Raw genomic sequence first — 12,225 nt, forward strand, 5'->3', positions numbered from 1 at the left:
TGGGCTGTGCTCCAAATCCAGGTCTGCAGTCAAAAATCAGCAATTCTAGTGCAACACACACAAAATGCTGGAGGAACTCAGCAGGCCAGGCAGCATCTGTGGAAAAGGGTAAAGAGTCGACCTTTTGGATCCTTTTCCACAGATGCTGCCTGGTCTGCTGAGTTCCTCCAGCATTGTGTGTGTGTTGCTTGGATTTCCAGCAGCTACAGATTTTCTCTTGTTTGCAATTCTGGAGGTTGGGTTAGGTTGGATCATCAGACACTGAGGAGACCAGCAATCCCCAGGATGGTGAATCCAGAGTCACATGTCCATATGGACAGGAACCTTGAGGGCCACAAGGACCACTGACAAATCCGTGCCCCCCCCCGCCTCCCCAAGGACACCAGGATCAGAGGTCTGTGTGAGTCCATCACCAGGCACTCCAAGGTCAAAGATCAATGATCTCAGAGGTCGAGTCAGTCACGGCCCAAAGGTGAAACACATGACTGGTGAGTCCTGGACTCAAGGCTTGAAGGTCAACCTCATGACTGGTGAGTCCTGGGGTCGAAACCCAGAGGTCGGTGAAGCCCAGAGGGCAAAGTCTAAAGCTGAAGTCTAGAGCTTGTGAGTCCGGAGGTAGAAAGCCTGAAAGTTGAAAACCAAAGTCAGCGAGTCCGGAGGAAGAGAATGAGTCCAGGCCAGAGACTGAAGGTTGGAGGTCTGTGAGTTTAAGAGTCCGAGGCCAAGGGCAGAAGGCCCAGAGGTGGTCTTTGTGTATGTGGGGTGGGAGGATGGAAAAGGGGCTGGTTTTGTTCTGTCGTTGCTGATTGTGTTGTTCTGTGTTGTGTGAGGTGCTGTCTTGTTGTTGCTTTATTGCTACATTGGCACCGGGATGGGTGGTAACACTGGTGGGCTGCTTTCAAGGATGTTGGTTGTTCACGCAAATGATGCGTTTCACTGTGTTTCGATGTACATGTGATCAATAAATCTGATCTCAATCTGAATCTGAATCGGAACTTGAATCTGAGTTGAAGCACATTAAGATGGGCAAATTCCCCAGGGCCTGATCAAATGCAGCACCAGAGCTTATGAGAAGGCAGCAAGGCGATCGCAAATGGCCTTGTAGAGATTTTTGCTTTGTCATTGGCTGCCAGTGAAGTTCCAGAAGACTGGAGGATGGCTACGGTTGTTCCATTGCTCAAGGAGGACAGCAAGGACAGGCCAGTGAGCCTGACTTCAGTTGTAGGGACGTTTCTGAGAGACAAGATGGATAGCCAAGGCCTGATCAGGAATAGTCAGCACAGTTTGTGTGTGGGAGGTAGTGAAGGAGATAGATGAAGACAGAGCAGAAGATGTTGTTTATATAGACATTAGCAGGGCCTTTGAAAAGGACTTGCATGGTAGGCTGCATGGGATTCAGAGGGAGTGAGCGAGGTGGATTTGGAATTGGCTGTATGATAGAAAGAGGAAGTGAGCGAGGTGTATTTGGAATTGGCTGTATGATAGAAAGAGGGAGTGAGGGAGGTGGATTTGGAACTGGCTCTATGATAGAAAGCAGAGGGAGTGAGTGAGGATAATTTGGAATTGGCTCTATGATAGAAAGAGGACGTGAGCGAGGTGTATTTGGAATTGGCTCTATGATAGAAAGAGGAAGTGAGCGAGGTGTATTTGGAATTGGCTCTATGATAGAAAGCAGAGGGTGATCCTCTGCCTGGAGGCCTTTGCCTAGGGGGATGCTGTAAGTGTCATTCTTGAGACCTCGGTACACATTATTTATGTTAATGGTTTGGATATGAACAAACATGGCATGATTAGGAGTTTGCTGATGATAGTACTGTAAATCGGGGGTCTTGTTGATAACTAAGCAGTTTGCACTGAGATCTTGATCAATTATGAAGATGGTTGAGGAATGGCAAATGGATTTCAACTGAGGCAGGTGCGAAATAATGGACATTCAAACCGGGGTAGGACCTATACAGTGAATGACGGGGCACTAATGAGTGTTGTGGAACAGAGGGGCCAGGTAGTCCCTGTGCACAGATCAATGAAAGGGGCCACACAGGTAGACAGGGTGGTGAAGGTATTTAGCACACTGGCTTTTATCAGTCAGGGCAACAAGTTTAGGAATAGGAGCGTTAATGTTGCAGTTATTTAAATTGTTGGTGATGCCACACTTGGAGTATTGTGCACAGTTTTGGTTACCCTGTTAAAGGAATGGCATTGTCAAGATGGAAATGAGGCAAAAGAATTGATGAGAATGCTCCCTCGACTCGAGGGCCTGAGCTGTAGGGAGAGCTTGGCCATGTTGACTCTTTATACCCTGGAGTGAAGGAGAATGAAAGGGTGACCTCACTGAACTTCATAAAGTCAGGAGGGATGTGGAGAAGTTAGACAGGCACTGTCTTTTCCCCAGGGATAGGGAATCCAAATCTAGGGGCCGCAGACACAAGATTAGAGGGTAGAGACCTGACTGGTAACTTTTTTATACAAAAGGTAGGCAATACTTGGAATGAACTGCCAGAGGAAGTGGTTGAGGCAGCATTGGCAAGATTTAGGAAGCATTTGGATAGGTCCATGCTGGGGAAGGGTTTGGAGGGGTATTGGGCCATCGGGACTAACAGGGAGGATAGGATGGACCAGTCAGTTTCCAGGCTGTGGTGAGCATGGATCAGTTGGGCTGAAGGGCCTGTTTCTGCGCTGTATTACTCTGTGACTCGAAGATGGTTTTCTTATATGACACTGAGATGCTGTTTCAAGTAATCTTTCCATTGCACCTGTGCACACATGCCAATAAACTCCTCTTTGACTTTGACCTGTAATCCTGTTCGACAGGTGCAGTGAAAACAAACACAAATTACTTCTGAAATTAAAATAGAAAATGTTGTTGTTCAGGACAGTGTCCTGTCTGCTTAAAATAACCTCACTCTTTCATCATCATTCTCATTCTCTTATTATTGTTATGGCACCGTTAACTGTTCACAACTTAACATCTCCTTTCATGCAGTCTCTAATTTTTTTGCATCAATTTCCAAACATGCTTCTAGCAAAGGCCTATTTCACCCTTGTTCCTTCACCTAGTCCTCACCATTCCCATGGAGCTCACATTCAATCTTTTCTAACTTCTCTGTGATACCTGGTCAGACCTCTTATTATTCTTACCTTGACTATGTTCATCATTCAAATAATCTCCAACAATCAGCCCACACTTAACTTTTATAAATCTTTTTAACCAACGGGCAGGCACATGGTAGTCTGGAACACACTGCTAGGGGGAGTGACTGAAGCAAGTATGATAGATTGTTGAAAAGGCAGTTAGACAGGGAATGGTGGAATTGACCATGTGTGACAGATGGGATTAGTTTGAGTCGGCACCGTGGGCCGAAAGACCATTCTTGTTCTAAGTTCTATTCTTCGAAGTTCTCTGTAAGAGGCAGTGCATGGCTTTTTACACAGAGCAGCACCTAGCTTCCACTGGAGAGCAACTGAAATGAGAATCAGAGATCAGAATGATGACAAGGAGTGAACTGCCACACACAGTTTTGATACCTTAAAGAAAGAATCAAGAGGGTCAGCTGTTGAAGTAGCCATTTTCTTCTGACCTGGACCCCCTCACACTGGATGGTCAAAGGGGTGGAATCATTTTACCAAAAGTGAAACCAGGAAGGATCTTACACAGGCAGGTGTTGGGGGCAGACAGTGGTACCCCGAGATTCCTGTAGAAGCCTGGCTGACACTGTTGGCAGTGGTGACCCTCGGTGTTGTGCTCACAGTTGTCGCACACTCCCCCACTGCGATTACCCGATGCCAGCCACACACCCGGGTCAAAGTGACAGCTTTGAGCGTGGCCATTGCACTTGCATTCTGTCACAAGGGAAAAGAAGACAGAGTTAAATCTCTTTCAATGCAGGCAGAGGGAATGTGCAAGAAACTAAACCATTATTGCTTTTCAGCAGAATAATACAGAAACTCACTATGGAAACAGGTAGCCAGGGTGTTTTCCTTCCACACAAACAATGCCTTGTTCCTGTGTAAACACACTATTCTCATATCACTGCATTCCCAACCACCAATCCAGTTTATTTAAAGTTCAGCGTGAGGTCACCAAAGACTCTTGCAAATTTCTGCAGAAGCACGGTGGAGAGCATTCTGACTGGTTGCATCGCTGCCTGGTATGGAAACAGCAGAGAGTTTGGACTCAAGTGCCTCCGTCACAGGGATAACCCTCCCCACCACTGAGGTCATCTTCAAGTAGCAGTGTCTCCGTCATTATGGTCCCTCACTGTCTGGGACTTGCTCTGGGGCAAACTACCATTAGGGAGAAGCACAGTAGCCTGAATTTACAAACTCAGCAATTCAGAAGTGGTTTCTTCCCCTCCACTAGCAGATTTCTGAATGGTCTATGAACACATGAACACTACCTCGTCATTCCTACTTTAGCTCTATTTTGCAACACATAATAAACTTAAGCCTTTGCAGAGGAGATTTACAAGGATATTGCCTGGATTGGGGAGCATGCCTTATGAGAATAGGTTGAGTGAACTTGGCCTTTTCTCCTTGGAGCGACGGAGGATGAGAGGTGACCTGATAGAGGTGTATAAGATGATGCGAGGCATTGATCGTGTGGATAGTCAGAGGCTTTTTCCCAGGGCTGAAGTGGCTGGCACAAGAGGGCACAGTTTTAAGGCGCTTGGAAGTAGGTACAGAGGAGATGTAAGGGGTAAGTTTTTTTACAGAGAGTGGTGAGTGCGTGGTATGAGCTGCCGGCAGCGGTGGTGGAGGCAGATACGATAGTCTCTTAAAACTCCTGGATAGGTACATGGAGCTTAGTAAAATAGAGGGCTATGGGTAAGCCTTGGCAGTTCCAAGGTAAGGACAAGTTTGGCTCAATTTAGTGGGCCAAAGGGCCTGTATTGTGCTGTAGGTTTTCTATGTTTCTTTGCACTGTACTGCAGCGGCAAAACAACAGATTTCATATTGGTGATAATGAATCTAATTCTGATATCACGACATCACTGGTGAAAATGGGCCATTCTGTCTGTAGAGATAGTGTGAGGGAGTGAGAGGCTGGTGGTCTAAGGATGCCCTCTCACTGATCTCAGGCCCCATCAACCAGTGCTGAGCATGAAGGGTCAGACCCTCCAAGACAGTGGCCCTTCTCCCCACACTCTGTGTGTGCACTGCTGCTCCTCTGTACCCTACTATCAGATCACAGGCACTGAAGTAAAGCTGCCAGGTTCAATGCCAGGCCTTGACACCCAGTGAATCCTGTGGTACCGGGAGCGATAGGGAAGGCACCCTGGTCAGGGAAAAGGAGGTGAGGAGCAGGGGTCAGGAAATCAGGGGAGGATGGTGAAGGCTATGAGTCAGGGTGCTAAGGGGGAATGTTGAGGGATGGTGTCAGGAGTCCATGGTTGGGAGTCAGGGTGGTGGTCTTAGGGGCGAAGGTCGGAGAGGTTATGAGAAGAGTTGAGATCCAGGGTAAGGGGGTGAGGAGGGCCCTCTGACTCTAGCTTTCAATCCTCCTGACACACCCTTGTGTTGGCTGACCCTCCTCAGAGAGCTAGAGCCAAAGAGCATGGAAACAGGTTATGTCCTCTTGTTTAATCCACCTCTGATAGGAGGAAATATTATCTACACCCTCAACACCTCATATTGCATCTCCAGCCTGACAGAATGAACATTGATCTCCTTAACCCAATAATTTCTCCCCTCCCCGCTTCTCCCTTTTTCCATACCCCATTGTGGTTCCTCTCTCACTCTTTCTTTTCTCCTCAAGTCCCTCTGGTGCCCTTCCTCCTATGGTCCACTCTCTTCTCCTATCAGATTCCTTCTTCCTCAGCCCTTTACTCTTCCACCTATCACCTCCCACCTTCTCACTTCACCCCAGCTCCCCCAACCACCCAACTTTCCCTTCACCTGGTTTCACCTATTACCCACCAGATTGTACTCCTTCCCCTACCCACCTTCTCTTCTTCCTTCTTTTCCAGCCCTGATGAAGGTTCTTGGCTCAAAATATCAACTGCTTATTCCTCCCGATAGATGCTGCCTGACCTGCTGAGTTCCTTCAGCACCGTGTGTGTTGCTTGTCATTCCGCATACCTTAATCATGTCTCCTCTTAACCTCCCCAGCTCTAGAGAGCAGACCATCTTCTCAGGGGTGCCCACAGAAGAACTAAAACATCTCATCCCAGAGTGCTGCTCAGCTTGTCATTCTTCTGGGACACCCCCTGTGGTTGGTACCCCTGCAGTTGATGGCCCTCCTAGTGTACCCGGTAAATTCCAACATTCCCTATGATCAAACCCCCTCTGTACCTTTCTTTAACCTTCTCCTTTTCCCCAAGACTCCCTCCATCCCTCACTCCCAGCACTGTTGCCATGGGTCTCCTTTCCCAGCCCTCGGAAGAGAATCCGGTGAAATGAGGTGGTCTCATAACCTTACCTTGGCACCGGTTCGCAATCCCCTTCTTCCCATCTGCGGGTCTCCAAGGCCGATCGTTATACAGGGGCGCACAACTTTCACAGTGCTCGCCCATTGTGTTGTGCTCGCAGATGCATTTGCCATGGATCTGCCAAGGAAAGGGGAGCCAAGTCAACTGAGAAATGACAGTGGCATTCTGGAGGGAAGTTTGGGTTTCTATAGCACTTTTCAAGGCCTCAGCCCGTCCTAAAGTACTTTACTGTGAATTGCCTACTTCTGAAGTACTGTATAGTTACTGTTGTAATTGTCAGAAAACAGCGGCCACTTTGTAAACAAGCTTGGACTGTAGGAGTTTGAGGGGTGACTCAATAGAGGTATATAAGATCACGAGGGGCACAGACGGGTCATAGTCTTTATCCTGGGAGGAGCTGCTGGAAAGAAGAAGGCTTAGGTTTAAGATCATAAGCAAGGTATTTAAAATGGTACTTTAAAACCCCGTTAGTAATATCATTATACGCAGAAAAAAACAGCAGACTTTGCTGGAGAGGCTGTGGCCTAGTGGGAGATTTTGCATATATATTCTGGGACTGTCCCAAATTAAGGGGATTTTGGTACAAGGTTATTGAGGAAATAAGAAGGATTTTAGATATAAGTATACCCTTTGAACGTAGTCATTTAATTTTAGGCAACCTCCCGCAATCTGCATTAGAGAAGAATGAACTATACATGTTAAGAGTCTTGATTCTGATTGCTCACAAAATGGCTTAAATCTCACCCACCCACTTTGGAACAACGGATACAGAGACTGAAAGAAGTGAACTGTATGGAAAATATCACTGCAAGTTTACAACTGAAAAAGGACTCTTACTTGGAAAGATGGAACTCTGTTATAGTGTACCTGGCACAGTGAAAGGCCCATAGGCCTGGTAAAATGTGGGACCTGAGTTGATTTACTGAGGACTGTGATTTTATTTAAAATAGGTGTAAATCTACATTGGGGGTGATATAAAGTATGTAGATTATGTGTATGTTTGAGTTTGTATGTAATTTTATGCTTGTGCTCTTGGTTTCTTCTTTCTCTTGCTCCTACTCTCTCATACCCCTGGGTTTGTTAACAGAGGTATTTACCATGGTGCAGTGAACTGTGGACTGATAGCCGATGCCTATTTGTAGATATGTGTTTGTTCAATAAAGTTTATTAAAATTTTAAAAAATGGTAGTTTCTTCACACATATCTGGAGTAAGCTGCCAGATGTGGGCACATTAGTGACATTTAAAGGCCATCTGTATAGGAAAGTTTTAGAGGGCTATGGGCTAAACGGGACTGGCTCACTGGGGAGCAGACTTGGCATGGACTAGTTGGCTTCCATGCAGTATAACTCGATGACAAATTCCCGTGGTCAGCAATGTGGGAATAAACCTGTAACCATGAGATTGGTTGAGGCATAAGCATCAGGCAAAAGGCTGGGAAGAGTTCTCTTTATACTGAAATGGCACTTTGGAGCCTTATGTCAGTTTTAATGGTTTGTGAGGCCTCAGTTTCATGCCCCATCTGAAAGATTGCCTCTCCAACAATGCAGCAATTTCTCGGAAGTGGATGGAAGTTCACTCTGAACTATGAGTTCAGATTGGGAGTGAGAATGGAACCCACAAGGTTCTGAGATGAGATGCCTTGGAGGTCACCAACCCTGGGAAGACTTGATCAAAGTTCAAAGCAAATTCATTAACAAAGTTCATATCTGTCACTATATCCTACATTGAGATTCATCTTCTTACAGGGATTTAACAGGAAACTAAAGAAATGCAGAAGAATTTATGAAAATATACATAAGCAAAAACTGACAAACAACCAAAGTGCAAAAGAAGGCAAATTGTGCAAATAAATAAATAAATAAACAAATAAAGCTGAGACAACATATGTTGTTGTTGAGTCCTTGAAAGTGAGTCGATAGGTTGTGGAATCAGTTCAGTGTTGAAGTGAGTGAAGTTCCCTGATTGCTGTCGAGTAATAACTTCCTGAACCTGGTGGTGTGGGACCTAAGGCTCCTGTACCTCCTGCCCGACAGTGGTTTTCAAAAGAGAGTGTGGCCTGGATGGTGGGGGTCCTTGATGATGGATGCTGCTTTCTTGTGACAGCACTCCATGTAAATGTGCTCAGTGGTGGGGAGGGTTTTGCCTGTGATATTTGTGGAACGGTTACAGCATCAAATCCTCTTTACCGCTGGAGGCGAATCAAGCCACTGGGTAATGGCTTTGCTCATGGTCATCATAACAACATGAGCCAAAGACTCATGGGATTGATGTGTCATGGTGGGGCCTGAATTCACCTTCTCTTGAATTGCTCAACCAAAGTTAAACCATCAGATTCAAGCCTCTGTTGCCGATTGAGGGAGGAATTAGGTGGAAGAGGGGAGCTAAGGGGTGGTGAAAGACAGGAAAGGACGGAAACAATCACAGTAAATAACAGAGAGGCTTTCTCAGCCATTCTTGTTTGCAGCAGTTACCCTCTGCAGATGACCTGACTGATGAAATGAATGACAGACCAGGGGAGCAACAAAGTGCGATTCTTGTTCCCTGGAAGTTATGTTATGCGCTGTTGGCTCTGGAACCAAACCAGAGCTGTGCATTATTGGTCAATGATATTTTTCAATAAACATATCTGGATTGGAGTGCAGCTGATTTGATGCAGACTGTTTTTGAGATGGAATGAGATTATTTTTTTTTATCAAATAGTTAATCACTGCAGTCCATCAGCATGTTAAATATTTTGCCTACACCCCAGTCGAATATAGCAATAGTTTGTACAGGAACTGGCCATTCAATCTACCACGCATCATAACCAACAGGATTATATTAGATAAAGTCAGATTCCTGATGGACTGGATGGACTAATGACTTGCAGGTTGCCACAAAACTGGCATTAATTGTTCGACGTCCGGTTAACCAGAGGTGGGATTTGTTTATCCCCAGCAGCTGGTGTAGTGAAATAACTCTCACTACACTGCCTGGCAGAGAGCTCCAGGATTCTGTCACAGTGACAGTGAAGGATTCGCAGGCATGTCCAGGCAGATGAAAATACTGAGCACCTGAATCACTCTCTGCAAGAGCGGAGCATTCCTCACTTCCTTAACCAGGGTTATCGCCATGCATTCCTGTAATGCCGCCAGGACCCCTGATGCCTGGCCCCCTTGTTGGCCCTGAATAGTAAAACATTTACAGCACCAGCAGCTGTGAAGCATCGCCCCGCCTTGGGGTGTGATTGGCTTCAGCTTTGAGTGGCCATGAGATGGGCTGGACAGTGTACTGATGGGCAAAGGGTTGCAGAGGGAGCTGGTGGACGAGGGAGAAGATTGTTAACAATTGGGTCTAGACCTATCTCGATCATTCAGTGTTGAGTAGTAAACAGGTCTTGACCCTTACAACGCTAACTTCCCCTTCACTAAAACATCAGTAGTGTCTAGTGGGTCCTTAGGGTGCAATTCCAGACCTCCCTGCAAGTAGACAGAGTGGTGAAGAAAGCACATGCCATGCTTGAGCAACACATATGCAATGCTGGAGGAACTTAGCAATTCAGGCAGCAGCTATGGAGAGGAATGAACAATCAATGTTTCAGGCTGAGACCCTCCATCATGTTTATTCCCCTCCACTGACACTGCCTGACCTACTGAGCCAGTCATAGACTTAGAAGACTACAGAAGCAAGCCCTCAGCCCATCTAGTCCATGTCAAACTATTGTTCTGCCTAGTCCAATTGACCTGCATCTAAACTATAACCCCCCATACTCCCTCCCATCTATGTACTTATCCAAATTTCTCTTAAATGTTGAAATTGAACCCACATCTGCTCACAATTTGCTCCACACTCCCATCACCCTGTTTGTGAAGAGGTTCCTCCTCATGCTCCCCTTAAATATTTCACTTCTCACCCTTAACCTATGACATCTAGTTCTAGTCTCACCCAACCTCAGTGGAAAAAGCCTACTTGCATTTACCCTATAAATACCCCTCAATTTTGTATACCTCCTCTCATTCTCCTGGGCGCTAGGAAATAAAGTCCTAACCTATTCAACCTTTCCCTGTAACTCTGGTCCCCAATTCCCGGTAACATCTTTGTAAATTTTCTGTGTATTCTTTCAATCTGATTGGCATCTTTCCTGCAGGGAGGTGACCAGATGCAACCAATACTCCAAATCAGGCTTCATCAATGGCTCAAAGTTCCTCCAGCATCCAGTGTTTGTTGCTGTGGATTTTCAGCATCTGCAGAATCACTTGGAAGACCCAAAGGTGAGGTGGCAATTGGGTAAAGCACAGACACTGGACAACGTGGAAAACCAGCATGCAATCCGCAGAGGCAGTGGACAACGTGGAGAACCAGCATGCAATCCGCAGAGACACTGGGCAACGTGGAAAACCAGCATGCAATCCGCAGAGACACTGGGCAACGTGGAAAACCAGCATGCAATCCGCAGAGACACTGGGCAACGTGGAAAACCAGCATGCAATCCGCAGAGACACTGGACAACGTGGAAAACCAGCATGCAATCCGCAGAGACACTGGACAACGTGGAAAACCAGCATGCAATCCGCAGAGACACTGGGCAACGTGGAAAACCAGCATGCAATCCGCAGAGACACTGGACAACGTGGAAAACCAGTATGCAATCCGCAGAGACACTGGGCAACGTGGAAAACCAGCATGCAATCCGCAGAGACACTGGGCAACGTGGAAAACCAGCATGCAATCTGCAGAGACACTGGGAAATGTGGAAAACCAGCATGCAATCTGCAGAGACACTGGACAATGTGGAAAACCAGCATGCAATCCGCAGAGCTAGTCGGGATCAGTAATAAACACTGGGATGATCAATAATACTCAAATCCTAGAAGTAGAAATAAAGAATGAAAGTTAATTGTACCTTATTGTGGCATTTCAACTACATTTCTGAAATCTAACCATTTATTCTGAACGCCTACTCCAGTCTGATTAAAATAACATTTAAGAACAGAGTGACTGATGTATTTTGATGAACACTGGTTTCAGATTGAAAGTGCATTGTTGAACTAAGAAATGGAAACACAAATTTCATCTCTTAGATGTTAACAAAGTGAGGCTAACCTTTATAAGCTGGTTAAATATCTTAAAAGCTCTCTGGAAATGAAGTAAAATCCTATTTAATGCTTATACATCTAACTACCTGCTTCCCAGTTTTCCTGCAGTACCATGAGACACAGACTGGAAGACATTCACACCAGCTCTGTGGAAAGACGATTCACTTCCACTAGTCCCACTGTCCGGCCTCTCTTCACAGCCCTGTAGTTTCTCTCCTGTTTATCCAGATGTCTTTTAAACATTACAGCAAGATCGATCCCCACTCATTCCTAGCAGTGTATGCTGGGGCTGAACCACTCTCTGTGTGAAAGTTCTGTCCTCACCTCATCTTTTTCCAATCACGTGCAATTCATTTCCCCAGTCTGAGTCCCCTCTTCCAAAGAGAACAGTCTCTCTCTCTCCTTCTACTCTGTCTGTATACTTCATGACTTAGAACCCCTCATAACTTCTGTTAGAGTGAGTTCTTTTTGGGTAGATGATTCGTTTATACTTTAATGACTTTGGCCACCAGACCTCTATTTGACAAAGTACTGCGGATTGAGTCCACAACAATGCATTTCCTAAAAGCTGTGGTATCGGGATACTAGCCAGACGGTGTGGATGGATGTGTGAAGTTTACAGGTAGTTTCAAAGACAGTATTATCTATACTTTATAAATATTAATTGTCTTCTATGTTAGCACGTAAAATGCCAAATAAGTGTATTGTGGATTTAACTTG

The 12,225-nt window shown here is 45.8% G+C and overlaps 1 protein-coding gene across 3 annotated transcripts in view; it reads right to left on the minus strand.

Annotated features, from left to right (window-relative positions):
• Window positions 1–12,225, minus strand: part of ntn4 (netrin 4) — a 685,630-nt gene that overhangs the window by 25,247 nt on the left and 648,158 nt on the right. For all 3 annotated transcript variants that reach the window (XM_072240967.1, XM_072240968.1, XM_072240966.1), the window contains exons 4-5: window positions 6,419–6,545; window positions 3,652–3,840 (exon numbers count right to left, since the gene is read on the minus strand). In XM_072240967.1, coding sequence (XP_072097068.1) covers window positions 3,652–3,840; window positions 6,419–6,545 — 316 coding nt within the window. The remainder of the gene's footprint in view (window positions 1–3,651; window positions 3,841–6,418; window positions 6,546–12,225) is intronic.

The sequence above is a fragment of the Mobula birostris genome, chromosome 23 (assembly GCF_030028105.1).
Source record: "Mobula birostris isolate sMobBir1 chromosome 23, sMobBir1.hap1, whole genome shotgun sequence".
Lineage (NCBI taxonomy): Eukaryota > Metazoa > Chordata > Chondrichthyes > Myliobatiformes > Myliobatidae > Mobula > Mobula birostris.